The sequence below is a fragment of the Bicyclus anynana genome, chromosome 15 (genome assembly GCF_947172395.1).
Source record: "Bicyclus anynana chromosome 15, ilBicAnyn1.1, whole genome shotgun sequence".
Classification (NCBI taxonomy): Eukaryota; Metazoa; Arthropoda; class Insecta; order Lepidoptera; family Nymphalidae; genus Bicyclus; species Bicyclus anynana.
In genome coordinates, this window is record NC_069097.1 from 10,762,460 (window position 1) to 10,782,769 (window position 20,310).

At 35.9% G+C, this 20,310-nt stretch overlaps 1 protein-coding gene across 1 annotated transcript; it reads left to right on the forward strand.

Moving 5' to 3' along the window:
* Nucleotides 1–73: 73 nt before the first annotated feature.
* On the forward strand, nt 74–19,043 carry LOC112043180 (peptide transporter family 1-like). Its single transcript, XM_024078484.2, has 14 exons — nt 74–166; nt 1,836–1,917; nt 2,760–2,901; nt 4,185–4,271; nt 6,178–6,452; nt 8,507–8,589; nt 10,377–10,547; nt 11,205–11,330; nt 12,534–12,656; nt 13,093–13,403; nt 14,433–14,652; nt 15,765–15,851; nt 17,900–18,049; nt 18,712–19,043. The coding sequence occupies exons 1-14, from the start codon at nt 119–121 to the stop codon at nt 18,886–18,888; spliced, it is 2,082 nt and encodes a 693-aa protein (XP_023934252.2). The 5' UTR covers nt 74–118; the 3' UTR covers nt 18,889–19,043.
* The last annotated feature ends 1,267 nt before the right edge of the window (nt 19,044–20,310 follow it).

A 20,310-nucleotide genomic window follows, 5' to 3' on the forward strand; every position in this document is an offset into this window, starting at 1 on the left:
TTAATTATATAATATATGTAGGATACATCTCGCAACGTCGTGTTGTTTGCTGACTATAAGATATTAGATATAAATAAGCATTAGTTGTAACATTCGTCATTTGTTACACGTTGTTACGATGATAGTGTCAACGGACGTTAATGTGAAACATGGGGACAAAACGACGGTTAGTACATTTTATTTATTATTATATATTTTTATCCCCGACGGTATACCGAGGAGGATATCCGGATATGTCTACTTAAAGTTAACGGAACATTGTGCTAGGAGGATTGTAGGATTTAAAGAACGAAAACGCTGAAGATGTGAAGGTTTTACCTGACATTACTATAAAATTACCTGACTAAAAGCAATTTTGTAAACTAAGCTTAATTATTGTACTAAATTAATTTTGACTTTGACTTTATTTTATAACCTGCCGTTCTAGAGTTGACATCTTAAGATTTTTACTACTTATTAGGTATGTTACTTAGAGCGTCGAAACTAAAGAATTTCATTTAGCCGCCTAGGTAAACAATGAAAATTATTTAAACAAATAATTACCTAAACTTTTCTACAATGTCGAGTTATGTGTTCAGGAAGTGTCAAAACTATATTATTACTAGCGAACGCCCGCGACTTCGTCTGCGTGACACTCGATGTAAAATTTCAACTACCCCACCCCTACCCTACCCCTACCTCTACCCTACCCCTATTTCATGTACAGAATTGACCTCTCTACAAATTTAATAAAAGTAGGTATGTTTAATTAATAGTGTCTTCTTATTACTTTTATTGTTATTTTGATTAAACTAAATGTTGAGGTGAGTTATTATTTAAATTAAAAAAAACTGACTGAAGCCTCACGATTTCACCTTTGTAGTTCCTGTTCCCGTGGAATTATTGTGAGTGTCATAGGTTATACTATTCTTTCTCCATAGTCCTACGCTACTGAAAAATGAACTATACACAGAAAAATTAACAATGTATTGCAAAAGGTACGTAAAAAGATAATTAACGTAAGGACCTACTCGTGGGAACACAACAAAGATAAAGCTTTCAGTTAAGTAGTGTCAGGCGCAAAATTATTAATTATGTTCTTACGTTACTTGTTTCTAACTCTTTGTAACGAGATCAAGTGAACTTATTTTGCTTTTTGAAAACGTCTAAGTATAAAAATTATTACATAATATAATAAATGAAGACGTAAGGATTCTTGTATGAGTGTAATGCTGTGGATTTGGTCATCAGCTTCTTTTTAATTATTGCTCTAAATTTTTTGTATTTTGTGGAAAAATCATTAAGAAGGAAAAACATGGCGAGGAAACCTTTTTTTTTTTTTTTTATTCTTTACAAGTTAGCCCTTGACTACAATCTCACCTGATGGTAAGTGATGATGCAGTCTAAGATGGAAGCGGGCTAACTTGTTAGGAGGAGGATGAAAATCCACACCCCTTTCGGTTTCTACACGGCATCGTACCGGAACGCTAAATCGCTTGGCGGTACGTCTTTGCCGGTAGGGTGGTAACTAGCCACGGCCGAAGCCTCCCACCAGCCAGACTTGGACAAATTAAGAAAATCTCAATCTGTCCAGCTGGGGATCGAACCCAGGACCTCCGTTTTGTAAATCCACCGCACATACCACTGCGCCACGGAGGCCGTCAAACCTACGCCTACGCATACCTGAAAATTTTCTTAATTCTCTATCTCTGCGTGTGTGATGTCCGCATTGGTTCGTGGACTATTGGCCTAACCCCTCTCATTCCGAGAGGAGACTCGTGCTTAGCAGTGAGCCGAATATGATAATGAAGACGTTTTTATTCCTATACTTATCTAATTGATGGACTGTTTTCTAGGCGAATAATCGGTTTCCGAGGATGGTGATTATTATCATGCTCGCCGAGTTCTGTGAGAGATTTTCCTTCTCCGGCATGAGAGGTAAGTCACTTTTATATCTATAATAATCTATACTAACATTAAATAGAGGTACACTTTGTGAGATTATAGGGGGTAATCTCTGGATCTACTGAACCGATATTGAAATATATTTTTTTGCAAATAGAAAGTCACGTTATTTGTGAGTGTCATAGGCTATTTTTTATCCCCGATTTCTCACGTGAACGGGAACTACGCGGGTGAGACCGCGTGGCGTTGGTTAGTAATATTATAAAGAGGTAAAGATTGTGATGTTAAAGGTGGATCTACTAAACCGATTTAGAAAATTCTTTTACCAATAGAGAGCCACGTTATTTGTAAATGTCATAGGCATATATTTTATTCCCGTAGACCCACAGGAATGTGACGTATACGAGTGAAACCGCGGCGCGTCTGCTAGTCATTTATATGAATAACTAATTACTGCACAGCGATTTTAGCTTGCAAAAGAAAAAAAAGCATCGCAGAATGTTATTCAGAAACAAACGAGCCTGTACCTATCTATGTATTTATATACTCATAATTTTTCATAATCTGTTCTAAGAATTTTTTCTCTGGAAAATAGATTAAAATTGAAAATCCATATTCATACTTAGTACATAATACTTATAATGATAATTTATCTAAATTGGCGCAAAAAAAACAACAATACCTGGCACTGATGTTCAGTTGATATTCTTTAGATGAGTTCATATGAGAAACCTAAAATTATTATAACGTCACATACACATTAAGTTGAGGTTTATGGTCACACAAACGCGACTTTGCTTCGAATCTGCGCCAATGTGAATGAAGCCTTAGATTGTTGTAATTAATTCGTTCTTTCGACCGTTTCATGTTTTCAGCGTTCCTCACACTGTACCTACGCAGTAAGTTGGGCTATTCCGACGAGGGCGCTACAGAAATATACCATGTTTTCAGCACTTTCGTATATTTCTTTCCTATTTTGGGAGGAATCCTTGCTGACAACTACCTCGGAAAATTTAGGTATTGCTTTTGTTTTTTTTTTTATTTTTAAGGTGTCTATTACGTAAAAATGAGTAAGTAGACGAAATTTTGCACTCTACAATCTCATTCTTAAAAGGTAAATGCGTTGGATTTATTTAAAAAAAATTAAAATACGAGCCATCCAGCGCATTATCTTCAGGTATGAAAGATGAAAGGGGTTGTTTTGCTTTTGGCTAAATTTTTCTTTTTTTTATTATTCTTTACAAATTAGCACTTGATTATAATCTCACCTGATGGTAAGTGATGATGCAATGCAATGGAAGCGGGCTAAGAACTTGTTAGGTGGTTTGTGAAAATCCACACCCCTTTCGGTTTCTACAGGACATCGTACCGGAACGCTAAATCGCTTGGCTGTACGTCTTTGTCGGTAGAATGGTAACTAGCCACGTCGAAAGCCTCCCACCAGCCAAAATTTCTTCAGAGGGTTCTTGAAACTGTTACTCCCTTCCCCCTTGAAGGTAAAGAAAGAGAAACGTTCCGAAACTCAGAAATTTTTATTTCCTGGTAACTCAGTTAGCTACCAGAGTCAAGAACTTTCATAAATAAAAAAAATGATCATCTCATCGAAATAAAGCTACTCACGAAAAATTAACTTGATAGTAACTGTTGAACAAAATGTTCTACGGATCCCTGACTAAGATACCCTTGAGTTGGAAAGTCCTCATTGGTTATGTCAGAGCACGTATGTACGCAGCTGTCAGCAACTAGCCTATAATATTATGTGCTTTTATAACTCGAGAGTGCGAGCTCTGAATTCATCTCTATTTTTTGTATATAGAGATTGTTAGACACAGAGAGTTAGAGATGAGTTCGAAACTTACACCATACCCATGAGTTATACAAATATTGCTATACAATAACGCTATTGATCTTTCTCCCGTCTTGTAGGTGCATAATCTAAACTACTACGAGTATAAACTACTATAGGTACTAAATTATGAAGAGGTAAAGTTTGTGATTTATTAGTGTTATCTATGTATCTACTAAACTGAATTTGAAAATAATTTTACCAGTATAAAGCCACGTTATTTGTGAGTGTTATAGGCTATAATTTATCCCAATATTCTCACGAGAACAGGAACTATGCGAGTAAAACCGCGGGACGTCGGCTAGTCTCATCTATAAATGTAATATAGAGTCAGTATACTTGGACTTTACGTACTTTACACTATAATACTTTTTTAAATAGATGGTTTGTCTGAAAAGGAAAGGATGCGATTTTAACTCAAAACCATATAATTAAATATTTCATTTCATTTTAGGACTATTTTATATCTGATGTTTGTGTATGCAGCCGGGAATATACTGGTAGCTGTGACAGCGATACCTCAACTGGAGCTACCAAAAAGGTACTACATAATTATAATAACCATTCAAGGTCCATCCAAGGTCTAATCGCAAGTCCAACCATTCAAGGTCCATTTTGTTTGTGACAAATTTCGTGTGGTTTAGCTATGAAAAAGTTTTTTTTTTTTTTTATTCTTTACAAGTTAGCCCTTGACTACAATCTCACCTGATGGTAAGTGATGATGCAGTCTAAGATGGAAACGGGCTAACTTGTTAGGAGGAGGAAAAATCCACACTCCCTTCGGTTTCTACACGGCATCGTACCGGTACGCTAAATCGCTTGGCGGTACGTCTTTGCCGGTAGGGTGGTAACTAGCCACGGCCGAAGCCTCCCACCAGCCAAACACAAAAAAAAGTAAAGATACAGACAGACTACGGCCGCCAAGGAGCATTGCTCTGTTCCAGTCCAAAGGGCATGGATGTCGGTGTTTTTTTTTGTAAATAAACTAATACAATACTTAGCCCCAAAAAAAACCGTATAGCCTGTGTTATGAGTACTAAGATAGCGGATTTTATCATATATTATGTATATTTATATACTACACCCAGACACTGGAAATCCGTGCTTATCACACAAATATTTTTCAGTTGTGAGAATCGAACCCACAGCCATGGGTGCAGAAAACAGGGTCACTATTCATTGCGCCACGTGGACGTCTGGACTATTGACCCCTCTCATTCTGAGAGGAGGCTCGAGCTCAGCAGTGAGCCGAATATGGGTTGATAATGACGATGATGATCTGATTTGCCGATTCATGTATTTTTTATTGTATTATTTACTGCAGAAAATAATAAGTAGGTATAAAAGTATGACATATATATAATAATAATTCATATTGGAATTTGGAACATAAATTCTTTAATGATGTAAGTCAGATTTGATATTTCTGAAAATACAAAATGAATTGGATACGGGGCATGTTTATTGAAAGCACATATTTTCATCTCGAAATAAAGTAAAATACACAGATTTAATTACACTCCGGGAAAATGCAGTACCTACATCCGTCATTGGAATAATTCAAGATGATTTATTACGAGCCAATATGTACTGACGTATTATTTTTAATCTCGTTTGAGCATTCAAGGTTTTTTTGGTTTGGGGTTTGGTTTGGTTTTGAAATATTCTAGGTTATATGTAAAACTAGTGGATGCCCGCGACTTCGTCCGCGCGGAAATCAATGTAAACTTTCACCCCCTTTTCATTTTATTTTCGCAATAAAAAATATCTTATAACCTTCTCCGTATTATGGTCTTAAACAATACCAAGTTTGATTTGAATTCATTTAGTAGTTTCAGCGTGATGCCCAAAAAAGGAAAAAACACGGACAGACAGACAGACAGACAAAAATCGAAAAAAAAAAAATTTTTAGATTCAGTATTGATTTTATAATGCTTAAATGAATGTACAAAATGTAAAGAATTCGTATTATATGTATACATTCTAGATGGCGCTGGCGTCCTTTATGCCACGCTAACGTTTGTTGTTACATATGGTATAAGTAAAATCTCAAATTGCGAATTTAAATGTATAGAATTCAACCAGTTTTATTATAAGTATATATAGATATAGATAGAAGATAGATACGTACACTTTTTAATACCAATAGTCGTTGAGCTAAATCTTGGTCAGACGGACATGGCGAATCTAAAATTGTTTCTAAAAAGCTGTTCTCTCAAAAAATATTAATTCTATTTTCAAGATCATTATTTAACAATAAATCTAAATTTGAACAAGGATTTAGTTATAATAATACCTACTAATGAACGCCTGCGATTTCGGTCACCCTTGGACCTACATAGCGGATATCTACTATCTATAAACTACCTCTCTAGCAAATTTCAACTTTGTACATAAAGCGGTTTTCGATATTTCGTGAAGAAGTTTTGTATATTTCTGTCTTACAGGTTATGCACAATCATTGGTCTCCTAATGATAACAATAGGCACAGGAGGAATCAAACCATGTGTCACTGCTTTCGGAGGAGATCAGTTTAAACTGCCACAGCAAGAGAAGCAGTTAGCTCTGTACTTCAGTATTCTCTATTTCAATCTATGCACTGGTAGTTTGATCGCAAAGACCGTGTCTCCTATATTGAGGTCAGATGTACATTGCTTGGGAGATAAGGATTGCTATTCTTTAGCTTTTGGTGCTCCTGGAGTAGTCGTTTTGATGTCTATTGGTAAGTTATTTTATCTATTTACTACTACTACCTACTACTTCATCATCAGCATAGTCGGCCTACACTGAGAAAAAAAGCTTAAATTAGCTTGCAAATTACTACTTACTGTGGGTGTAGCATACGTAAAATAGATGACGTATACTTACTCGTAGTAAGAGTACAACTTAATGTGCCATTTCCGAAGCAGCATTATGTTACATAATATGGAGCTTGTATATAACATGGTGCCGGCTACGAGCGTAATAGTGTTTGCTACGTATATTAAGTATGGCAATAGGTATTGGATTTTTTTCGAAGTAGCTGTAGTTGCTAAAAATTTGCACTAGATCTACTATTTTGTTTTCCAAATTCGGGAATACGAGTATCCTCATCTGTTTAGTTTGCAGCGAGTACAGCATACGTAAAATAGATGACGTATACTTAATAAGGCTACAGTTTACTGTGCCATTTCCGAAGTAGTATCATGTTACATAAGGAGGTTGTATATAACATGGTGCCGGCTACACGCGTAATAGTGTTTGCTACGTATATTAAGTATGGCAGTCCAAGGTTTTTTTCGAAGTTGCTGTAATTGCTAATAATTATGCATTAGATTTACTATTTCGTTTTCCAAATTCGGGAATACGAGTATCCTCATTTGCCTAGTTTGCAGCCATTTTCTTGTCCACAGATTGAAAAAAAACACAAAATTACTTGTTAAAACGCTTGAAATATCCATCGTATCGTATAATATTCTGATTCTGATCCATGTATTCTAATTTTCTCGGTATCATATCGAGTGTAGTGCGGAAGTTTAAAGATAGTCGGAGTTCCGCTTTCCGCCTCAAAGGCTAAGCGAGAAAACGGAACTACGCGTGGAATAGCGTCTGTATCTTTCCAGATAAAAGCAAATATGTACTGCAACCATCTCGTAGATACAACTATTTCGCAAATGAATGAACAGTGGCAAACAATTAATGAACAATCATTGTTTTATCATTGTTTAATCATTGTTTATCAACAACAACAAACAATTTCCTATTATTAACTCGCGACCTCCAGTTATCTTGCAAAGGTCATCTATATTAGGCTCGTATATGTATTTATAATATCTATAATGCATGTGTGTTCACCTTTGAAACATTTCCTAAACAATATTTGTGTAATGATTAATACAAATATAAATAAAATATCTGTTAGCAATATCTAAATAATTACTTTCTTCTGTATGCATACGTAATTCCGATTGCATCATCACTTACGATCAGGACTAACTTGTGAATAATAAAAAATAAAAAATATAAATAAAAGCCTAAATAGTTAAACAATAAAGAGTATGAATCATGCTGAGAGCTCATGGGTTCAAGGCCTAACATGGACTAATGGCAATAGTAATTGATTTACCGTAACCATTACTGCTAAAATAGTTTTTCCGACTAATTGGAGGGAAACGAGAATATTAGTCATGATGAAAACGTGTGGCAAACACTTTCCAATTTTATAACATGTCCGACTGTCCGTCGAATTTGTTCCGGATCAGAATAATTTCCGATACGATTGGATCGATTTTGACGGGTTTTTCATTAAACGATAGCTCATATTATAATGTGTAACTAAGACTACTTTTATGATAATGAATTAAAATTTCTCGGAACCTATATTTATACACTCGAAAAATTTAACCCTCATTTACTTCAGAAGGATTAACATCATGTTGAGATGGATGTGTGGTGTGACAAGAATAGATAAAATAAGGAATGAGTATATAAGAGGAAACCGTGTCTCAAACGGTGAAGGAAAAACATCGTGAGGAAACCTGCATACCAAAGAATTTTCTTAATTATCTGCGTGTGTGTCTGTCAATCCGCATTGAACCAGCGTGGTGGACTATTGGCTTAAATACGTTATGTATACGAGGGGATAAATAATAAATCTAAAACACACTATATAACTAATTAACAAAATAAATGTCCGGTATTTATCGGGTCAAATAATGTACAGCTGTTATTTATTTATTATTTAATTATTATTATTTTATTAGTTCAAAAAACAAAGTTTCACGATTTTTTTTTCAGTGATCTTCGTAAGTGCCAAGAGCAGGTACGTTATGAAGAAACCTGAAGGCAACATGGTCATTGATTTTGTGAAATGCGTTTCTGTAAGTACCCAAGATGATAATTGATTTACATTTGTAGTCTTATATACACTTAACTAAATAGTAGAAAAAATCGGCCAAGTGCGTGTGAGATTCGTGCAACTAGGATTCCGTACAAATAATATTGAATTATTCTTACTGACGTTCACAAACTATGTTACGATACTCGTAGATGAATATTAAAAAACTCATAAATTTATCTCATAGGTCAGAGGTTCTCAAACTTCTTTTTTCTCGTAGACCACTTTATAATTTAACTAGTTCCGGTGGACCCCCTGCTAAATTTATATCTAAAACTCGACTAATAAGTGACTTAATTCACATATGGAAATTTCCGTTGCTGCTTAATCAACAGCCCACAAACTAACAGTTAAAAAAATTGTGAGAATTGCTTATTTAATTAAATAATTGATTGTGCTGTGAGTGGATGACAAAAAGTGAAATCGTCCAGGGAAATAGTTATCTCAGCCTACTTTAATTTTTGATATCTACTCACAGTGCAAGGAAGCAATCAGTACAGGTTAAAATCTTACGATGATAGAGAAATTTCTTTTTGCACATAACCAAATATTTAAATTACAATATTCATTAAGAAATAAAATGATGTAAGCTAACTTTGTCGTTAGAAAACTGTTGTCCCAAACTTCAACATAGGTACAGTGAATTTATCAACTGTTAAAAAGTTACAGTTGCACGTTTATTAATGACGCAACTTACAATCAAATATCTCACAATCTTTGACTTTTATGACTAAACTAGCTGACGTCGCGCGGTTTCACCCGCGTAGTTCACGTTCCCGTGGGAATATGGGGATAATATATAACCTATAGCCTTCCTCGATAAATAGGCTATCTAACACTGAAAGAATTTTTGAAATCGGACCTGTAGTTCCTGAGATTATCGCGTTCAATCAAACAAACAAACAAATAAACAAACTCTTCAGCTTTATATTAGTATAGATAGAAGATAGTCGACCGCCGTTATAACGTTTCGTCTATATCTTTTGTTATACTAGAAATGTCGGAATATTTTATTGTTGTTTCTAACTTCACCCTACGGTTTCACTGGGTCGCTCGTTTTTCTCAATGAATTATTCACGAAGTTTTGCTTAAGGGAAGCCATTTGGGAAATTTGGTTTCGAAAAATGAAAACTCACGGTGAAAATTTTCTTTACGACAACGTTGCGTTTAATGATCACTTAATGTTAAATGGTAGACTATAGTGTGTCATGGTTTGTAGATATTGAAGCGGAACTCTAACAAAAACTTAGTAGGATTTTTTCCCCAGATTAGAGTTTAAATTGCTTAAAATTACTGGACTACAGTGGAATTCATAGACTTTGTAGGGGCAGCCAATTCACTCGCTGAGTGTCATATTCTCTAACGAAAGAGGTTAAATTCGACACTCAGCGGCTAAATGATCCCCTGGGGGTACCCCTACAACGTCTATGGATTCCACTGTAAATCACGCTCCTCGGGTTTACCCACGTAGTTCCCGTTCCCATGGAAATACGGGGATAAATAAAGTCTATGTTCATTAGGGATAATGTAGAATTCTAACGAAGCTAAAATTTTTCAAATCTGACCATTAGTTTTGAGATTAGCGCGTTCAAGCAAACAAACAACCTTTTTAGCTTTATAATATTAGTATACATTAATAGTATCGTGTTCATACATCACATTGGGCCATTGACTCGAGCTCAGCAGTGAGCCGAATATGGGTTGATAACGATTAGTATCGTCTTTCTCTAAAAAAGCATAATTTTTATATATTTTTTATATTTATTTTAGTTAGGTCTAAAAAACATGCTAACAAAAGGCAGAAGCGAAAAACAGTCCCACTGGTTGGACAGCACGCATCACAAGTACGACAAAGGTTTCGTACGAGATGTGAAGAAAACGCTGTCTATACTCACCTTGTTCTCCGTACTGCCGGTGTTTTGGGCTCTGCTGGATCAATTGGTAAGAAACACAGACTATTTTTCATCTCAGACTAATTACTTAAGGACTAAAGTCTTCTTTAGATAACATGGGTATGGTGACAGTTGCCTTATGACGTTCTTAAGGCGTACTATTATCGTGAATCGCGGCAAACTTTCAAGAATTAAACGATCTGTTTCCATACCCATGTTATCTGAAAAACACTATAGTAGGTATAGCCCCCAAATTCACGAACAAAATTGTTTGTCATTTTGTGAGGATTATCTTCTTAGAGCTTAGATAGATACTCGTGTTCAATGTTCATATGTGTTATACTAAACTAGAAGTTGTTGACCATTTTTTACACCATTCAAATACACAAAAAGGATTTTACGGAGCTTTTTAAACTTATATTCATGTTACCGATGCACACGATTACAGTTATTATGGAACATCGATTCTATAGAGACAGTTTTTATAAACCCATTAGATCATTGATCATTGATCATAATATGCTTTGACCGAAAATAACGTCTAGCGATTCAGGTCCTTTGTAATTAGTCTTGTATGCCTACATGTATGAACCGTTATAATATCCAAATTAGTGTCATTAATTAAATAATAAATTCAGTATTTAATATACAAATGTTTATATAAATTAAATTACTTATGTGAACACATTTTTTTTTCTTTTGACAGGGTTCGAGATGGACTCTACAAGCAACAAAGATGGACGGCCGCCTGGGCTTCGTGACTATCAAGCCAGACCAGCTGCAAGTGTTTGGCCCTATTTGTATACTTATTCTCATCCCTTTGTTCCAAAAGGTATGAATTGGTTAATGTTCATCATCATCATCATTATCAACCCACTGCTGAGCTCGAGTCTCCTCGCGGAATCAGAGGGGTTAGGCCAATAGTCCACCACGCTGGCCTAATGCGGATTGGCAGACTTCACACACGCAGAGAATTAAGAAAATGCTCTGGAGGAAGGTTTCCTCACGATGTTTTTCCTTCACTGTTTGTTGTTGTTAATGTTATTTTTCCTAATTAGGTACATAATTTTTTTTTAAAGAATATTTCCAAATCTTTTTTTAATATCACTTATATTGCCATTTCCCTCCAACTAGTCGGGACTGTATTAGGAGTGGGTACGACAATAGTTTAGGGTTAGGGCGGGGATCGAACCACCACCCCTCGGTGATGAGTCCGGCCATTTTCCGTTGAGCTATTGAGTCTTATAAAATTGTACTTTATCATTGTGTTTAAATTTTGCCTTTTTTTCAAATCAAAATAACTTGTAAAATGAAAAAGGTTATAAACCCCTGACTTAATTGTAGGCGTAAATTATTTTTTTTGTATTTATTATATTTTGTATATATTTTTTGGACCATCCCGCATTTAATTACATATTAATTCCTTTAAACATAGGTTGTCTTACAGATATTGCTTTAAGCAATAAGACCGCCTTTGTTCAATACTTGTCTTCTATGTTTACTTCTGTTTTTAGTTGATGTTGATTTTCTTTTGTACAATAAAGTTTATATAAATATAAAATAAAATAAATGTGTTCGTTTACGTCCCCTTAACGTCACGCTGGTTACGTTGGTTTTGTAAGAAATACTGTCACATTAGATATCCATTAATTCTTATATTCATGGTTGATAAAGTACTAAGAATATATTGACTACAATCTCACCTGATGGTAAGTGATGATGCAGTCTAAGATGGAAACGGGCTAACTTGTTAGGAGGAGGATGAAAATCCACACTCCTTTTCGGTTTCTACACGATATCGTACCGGAACGCTAAGTCGCTTACGTCATTGCCGGTAGGGTGGTAACTAGCCACGGCTGAAGCCTCCCACCAGCCAGACCTGGGCTAATTAAGAAAATCTCAATCGGCTCAGCCGGGGATCGAACCCAGGACCTCCGTCTTGTAAATCCACCGCGCATACCACTGCGCCACGGAGGTCTTCAAAATGTCTGAATTTTGGTCGGAAAGACATTAATAGCGACATTATTTGTTCCAGTTCTTATATCCCTGTCTAGAGAAGCGCAATATTCTCACAAATCCGCTCCACAAATTGACTCTCGGAGGCGTTCTGGCGGGCGTAGCGTTTATTGCTTCGGCGCTCGTCGAAATTTATATCAAGGTACTCGTAGATTGCATTTAAAACAATACGTTGATGCTTCGTACTTAAGTTTGCTGTTAATGAGAAAATGTACTTTTATTTGGAGGTTAATACTCGTAGATTACATTTAAAATAATACGTTGATTCTCTGTACTTAAGTTTGCTGTTAATGAGAAAAAGTACTTTTATATAGACGATAACACAATAAGCGACCTATTTTCTTGTCTTCCTAATGTTTGATTTTCTATTTGACCCAAAAGAGTATAAATCTAAAGAAGGTAGGTATAGCCTTGTTCTGCGGGTTTAACTATAGTTAAAGTTCAGGTAATATTAATTAAGAAACTAAATGAAATCTGCTTTTTTTATCAACTTTATTTATAAGTAAATAAAAATCGACTACAGATTCCAAATGTAGTAGTAGTAGTAGAAAGGTAATCAAAACTGATTTTTTTTTCAGACAACATATCCAGAACTTCCTCAAACAGGCTATTCACAACTTCGCGTATATAATGGCAACCCTTGCTCCATCTCCATACAAGATAACATGGTGTACACGATTCCCTCCCTCTCTTACTACTCAAACAAACAGATAAGAGTAACCGAGACGGATAAAGTTTTAATGAGATTGGGAGGCAGTTGTATCGGACGGAAAGACGAAGTTTTCCCCTTGGAAAACAATAAAGCGATATCGTTCTTTGTAAACGGTAATGACACAGTGAGATTTGGGGAAAATGTCGACAAAAGCAAATCGGGGTTACCAGTTGTGAGGTAACTCATGACTTCTAAATTACTTACATTGAAACAGAAAACTTTTTCGTTAATTGATTACCTAGCAGGCGCCACGCGGTTTCACCTGCGTAGTTCCTGTTCCCTTAGAGAAATGGGGATATTATATAGCCTATAGCACCCGGTATATATAGTGATAGAATTTTCAAATCGGTTCAGTCAAAAGTCAAAAGTCAAAATTCATTTATTTCAATTAAGCTTAGTTTACAAGCACTTTTGAAAGGTCAAGATTATGTCATAATTTAATTTAATTTAATGGTGGTAATAATAGTCGAAAACTTTAGCCCTATTTAATGCAAACAAACAAACAAAAAACCCTTTCTTCTTTATGATATAAGTATATATTATTTATATCTATACCCATTACCCAATCTATCAGAAATAAACGCATGAAAATGGGTTTAGTAATTTCAAAGGATAATCTAAGAGTAGGTAACCTTATTCAATGGTTTTTCTGTTCAAATGGTCCAATACATATTACGATAATCTGCTGACTGACTGAATCTGTAGTTCCAAAGAGCGTATTTTATTGAACTCTGCTTTATTAAACCGAAATATTACTATCTCTTTCATAGCGTTGGGATAAAAGAGATGAGTCTGGAACTACTCAGCCGATATTGGTCAATATTTTGTCTATTTCTTTTCACGAAATATGTCGTTGATCGCATTTACATACAGATAATAAAATATTCGATATAATGTCATTATCATCATCATTATCAACCCATATTCAGCTCACTGCTGAGCACGAGTCTCCACTCCCCCCTCAGAATGAGGGGGGTTAGGCGAATAGGCCACCACGCTGGCCCAAGACAACGATTTTTTCCCTTCACCGTTTGAGAAACGTGATATTTAATTTCTAAAAAAGCACATAACTGAAAAGTTGGAGGTGCATGCCCCGGACCAGATTCCTACCTACCTACATCCTCCGAAACTGAGGCAGAAGTCATGTCCAATGGACTATCATGGGTCTCGGTTTAATAATTTAAATTAATTTATATTTTCCCGTAGATTTCTCGTCACAAATCGTGTGACCTCATCAAACATAACTCTCTTCAATGAGAAGAGAAAAGAGATAGAGTCTCATATTCACCCCGGAGTGAGTGCACAAACGGAGGTGTTTATGTCGACGTACTCTCTCAGAGTGGGAGATAAGATCATTATGGATGATATACAATTAGACCAAGGAGGAGTTTATACCATGGTTGTTGATAAAAATGGCGATTTTTATGTAAGTATATTATATGAATGAATAAATTAAATATGCTTTATTGTACACTAAAAATAAAAAGAACAAACAAAAAATTAATTAAAAAATTATTGTACAATTGGCGGTCGTATCGCTAATGAGCGATATCTTCCAGACAACCAATTAAATTACTTTATTTTTTAATAGTATTAGTCAGGGATCCATAGAACATGTTGTATAACTATTAATTAAGAAGCAGTAAAAAAAAAACAGCTGGTTAGTAACAATTTTTAATAACCTCGTTATTGATACAAGTTGGGAGGACAGTAGTTTATCAAAAGTTTCTACTAACCTTAGTCTTTTTTACTTGATTAATTAATAGTCATACAACTTAACAGCCAAAATGTCCTACGAATTGCGTGGTATGTACATTATCTCGTTCTGACCCTCAGAAACTTTTATTTTCTGGTAACTCAGTTATCTACAAGAATCAATTTTCGTAAATAAAAAAGTTTATCGTCTCATCAAGACGAAAAATTAATTTGATAGTAATAAGTTGTAAAAAATGTTCTACTGATCCCGGACTATATTATGCGGTCGGTTTTGTAAAGATAGCATTCCGATCTGTTGATTTTTGTTTGTTGTCATTCGATTGTTGACGGCCTCCGTGGTGCAGTGGTATGCGCGGTGGATTTACAAAACGGACGTCCTGGGTTCGATACCCGGCTGGGCAGATTGAGATTTTCTTAATTGGTCCAGGTCTGGCTGATGGAAGGCTTCGGCCGTGGCTAGTTACCACCCTACCGGCAAAGACGTACCGCCAAGCGATTTAGCGTTCCGGTACTATGCCGTGCAGAAACCGAAAGGGGTGTGGATTTTCATCCTCCTCCTTACAAGTTAGCCCGCTTCCATCTAAGACTACATCATTTTCCATCAGGGGAGATTGTAGTCTAACTTGTAAATAATAAAAAAAAAAGAAAAAATCTTGGCGACTGCCCGAGACCGCGTCGCGCGACCATCTTTGTTTAGTGCTTCGTTAAAATTCGACCTGGTCGCCGTCGCAGGTCGCGGTCGCCTAGAACGGAAGTCTACCTTAATTTATAAAGTCTCAGCTTTTAAAACTTAGTGAACTCATAATTTACAATTATTTTCAGCAAGCCAGACTGATCATTATAACTGAACCCAACTCAATAACGATGGCGTTGCTACTGCCACAGTTCTTAATTATATCAATTGCCGAGGTAAGTTTTTCAGTTGTCTATTCTTATTCTTACATCATCATTCCAAATTTAAAATGCAACACTGCTCTATAAAAAAACATCGTGTTTTAAAAACGTGTGAACATATACTTGGAAATGTTTTTGAATGAATAAAATAAAGATATAGAGAGAAGAATAAAATACCTATAGCCTATATGACACTTTCTATTAGTAAATGAATTTTCCAATTCGGTTCAATAAGTACATCTAAAGATTACTTCTTTTTTTTTTTATTCTTTACATGTTAGCCCTTGACTACAATCTCACCTGACGGTAAGTGATGATGCAGTCTAAGATGGAAGCGGGCTAACTTGTTAAGGAGGAGGATGAAAATCCACACCCCTTTCGGTTTCTACACGGCATCGTACCGGAACGCTAAATCGCTTGGCGGTACGTCTTTGCCGGTAGAGTGGTAACTAGCCACGGCCGAAGCCTCCCACCAGCCAGACCTGGACAATAAGAAAATTTCAATCTGCCCAGCCGGGGATCGAACCCAGGACCTCCGTCTTGTAAATCCACCGCGCATACCACTGCGCCACGGAGGCCGTCACTTTAGTTTTACATGAAGAAACTGGCTGTTAGAGGAGCCCAGTATCTAAATTAGTTGTACCCCGAATGAAGGGTTCACAAATTTCTTAAAAAAAAAATGCTTGTTTAAAATAAATATGACAATGACTTGACCTATGTAGGATGTTTCCAACTTTTAGGCGCACGCTTCTTAACCCGGGAAAAAACTGTGCTTTTCTAAGCACTATCACCATAGTTCCGTCTATGATGCTTATTCACTCTTGTCTTTAAGAATAGACTTTTTTATGACAGAAGTGAATGATCAGAAATTATCTAGATGTAAAAATTCGGATATTCGGGTAGAAGCTCCAGACTATAGCTAAACTAGAAATAAAGATGAAAAATGCTTTGGAGGAGACATTTTTTTCAAAAGTTCAATGGAAACGACACGATAGAGGGATGAAAATCCAATCGTCTGGTCCCATGGTAAAACGATGATGGGGTAGTTTTTACCTATTCTTTCTACATTTTTATAAAATAGCATTTACCTATCTACCATTTTTCCACTAGCGCCTGAATCAGTAATCCTATTTTCCGTTTCGATTTTCTCGCGAAATATGTCAGACTGCATTGCTTCTACTGCAGGTGTTCAATGGAACGGACAACATATTTTATCTCTCAATAATACCCGCTCTAAATTGTTTTTAGCTTAGTGCGAAACGATATTTTTATTGATTTCTAATGTACATTGATTATTGTTGATACATATAAAATAGCGAAAAATTATTAAATCGGCCAATACAATTTTCAATTCAAAAAATTTAAATACAAAATATGAGCCGTGATAGCCTAGTGGATAGGTATAACCTATGCCTTCGATTCAGAGGGCATATGTTTGAATAAATAACATATCTGAGAATTTTCTTAATTTTTTGGGGGTGTGAAGTCTGTCAATCCACATTGGGCCAGCGTAGTGGATTATTAGCCTAATCCCTCTCATTCTAAGAGGAGACTAAGATCAATAATCTGAGGGCCTAGTGGCAATTTGATACTGTTACTATCGCGTTAACGTAAACGCGAATTTCTAAGGAATTGCTATAAACTTGCTACTAGATGGCGCTGTGTCACAGCGCCATCTAGTAGCAAGGTAATTCTTTACCGAAAATTATTTTTAATGTTCAAAGAACATGATTGTGTTCTAAAATTAATATTTTCGGAGTAAATAATATTTTTTTGTAAACAGATCTTAAAATGTGTCCCTTATACGCATCTTTATTAATATGATGTAGCCAAACTTTAAAATTTTAAAACGCAAGGATAGATAAAGGCGTGTACATGTTACATAGATAGATAAAGGCGTGTACATTGTTACATGGATAGTCGTAATTATTTGAATTACTTCGTATGAAAGCAGTTCGGCTCCTATAAATGGACTCGTCAATACCTTGAAGTTATGGGAAATACACCCCAGCACCCTGTATATTCTAAAGCACTTATCAAGAAACCATTTAATATGTGCACAGGTGCTGTTCGCAGTGACAGGCAATGAGTTCGCGTTCAAGCAGGCGCCGAGCAGCATGAAGGCAGTAATGACGGCCGTGTGGCTGCTCACTGAGGCGGCGGGGAACGTGCTCATCATTATTGTCACCAGGGTCTTCGTTAATTACCAACAGGTAACCGTCGTTGTCACCAGACACTTCAATCGCTTCCACCAGGTAACTGTTTTTGTCATCAGTATCCAGAACAGTTAACTGATACTGATGACTAGTATCATTATATTTTTGATTATGAAACACGGCTAAAACTCACCTGATACAACGTCGGAGTATGCTCGACTAATTTCGAACCGTTTGGTTCATGTCGCGTTGCAAGAACCAGCTCATGACTAAGGGCCCCGTATGAGTTCGAAAGTAGTCGGGCGTACTCCGACGTTGTATCACGTGTTTCGTAATCAATTAATGTGTATATGTAATCAATAATATATATCACTCACGATAGTTTAAATTCTAAAATAGTTGCCAAAAGGTATCCCTTATTATTAACAGTTGGTATATTTATACCGACCAACCAGTATATAAAGTAACTGTTCTTGTCATCATCAAAGAGGTCTTTGAAACATTATATTTACTCGTATAGACTCTCATTCTCATTTTCACATTCTCTGCGTGTGTGAGTCTGCCAATCCGCATTGGGCCAGCGTGGTGGACTATTGGTCTAACCCCTCTCATTCTGAGAGGAGACCCGAGCTCAGCAGTGAGACGTATATGGGTTGATAACGACGACTCGTATATTTTTACGCAAGTGACACCATAAATTTTTGATGTTATTTTGACAGGAGACCCAGTCGTTCATATACACGGGCCTGATGTTCACGTCAATAGGGTTGTTCCACTACCTGTCGACGAGGTACCAGTTCGATGTGGACGATGACGTCACCAAGAAGCAGTGTCGAAGCAACAGCGAAGTGTTGTACCACCAAGTGAAGCAGGCAGAGGACTGTTTAGAACACTGACGGTGGTTAATGTTGTAGATTTATAATTTAGTGTATTGTGTATTTTATAATAATTTAAAAATAATATTTAATTTAATGTTAATAATAAAAAAAATATCATGATTTTACTTTCTGTTTCAATTGGAATTGAAATAAAATATATTTTACGCGTAAAATTAAAGAAATAAACACAAACCAATAAATGACAATAGATTCAAAATATTTAAAGCCATTTTAATTTTTGTTAGATTTTAATAAAAAAAAATTGTTTTCATCTATTTTACCACTACTATAAAGATCTACAATGAATATACAAATGGACAATAATATAAACCTTTTACTATTACTAGGTGCAGTACAGAAGGCGATACCGGGAAGAGGTAGGTACTGTTTAATTATCGATGGTTTAATTTAATTGATGATAAGTGATGTCTTATATTCGATAATATCTGTCGAGTCAAATATTATCATCGTCAATTAAAGTCAAAAGTCTTGGTCAAAATTCATTACAAGCACTTTAACAGTGTCAAGTAATATTATTAGATAGTCATGTTAAAAATAATTAGCCGTAAACTTAAAATTAAAGTTACGAGGGTTAAAAACGCGCCATGGTTCAAGAAGAATCTATAACAAACTCAGCCAGGTTTTTAATTTTTAGATTTAACAATAGACATTTTGACGGCCACCGTGGCGCAGTGGTATGCGCGATGGATATACAAGACGGAGGTTCTGGGTTAGATCCCCGGCTGGGCTGATTGAGGTTTTCTTAATTGGTCCAGGTCTGGCTTTTGGGAAGTTACCCAACCGCCAAGCAATTTAGCGTTCCGGTAATATGTCGTGTAGAAACCGAAAAGGGGTGTGGATTCTCATCCTCCTATTAACAAGTTAGCCCGCTTCCATCTTAGATTACATCATCATTCATCACTTACCATCAGGTGAGATTGTAGTCAAGGGCTAACTTGTAAAGAATAAAAAAAAATAAGTAACAATAATGATAATCCGATATATATGCTTGATAAAAGATACTATTCCTTTCCCAAAAAGAGAGACTCAGTCTGCAGTGGCATAAATAAGACAAATGAAGAATACGTATTATGAACCCTCTCACATTGCTTCTAACAATTTAAAATTAAAAAGTTGGTTGCAGGATGTATTTTCAAGTGAGTGCTTGCCCAATTTTTATACAAATAATAAAAAAGTAAACATACTTAAGTTAAAAGCATTTTTCTGTAGTCGGCGTACCGTTTAATATCCAACAAAGCTTGGAAGGTAGCCAAAACAGATTTAACCGAGGATAAGGTGCTTAAGGGGAGTTAGGTTTGCTACCCCAATATGTGTTAGGCTTATGTAAAAATAAAGATTTGACTTTCAATCTGGCCTCTAATAATACAGAAGCCCACCTTTCTGTATTATTCCAGTCTATTTTTAACGCAGCACAGGTCT

Bases quoted from the DNA above. Each gene is read 5' to 3' on its own strand.
- LOC112043180 (XM_024078484.2), top strand. From the start codon at position 119: ATGATAGTGTCAACGGACGTTAATGTGAAACATGGGGACAAAACGACG. The intron at 167-1,835 runs GTTAGTACATTT...ACTGTTTTCTAG, and splicing joins AACATGGGGACAAAACGACG to GCGAATAATCGGTTTCCGAG. The intron at 6,453-8,506 runs GTAAGTTATTTT...TTTTTTTTTCAG, and splicing joins AGTCGTTTTGATGTCTATTG to TGATCTTCGTAAGTGCCAAG.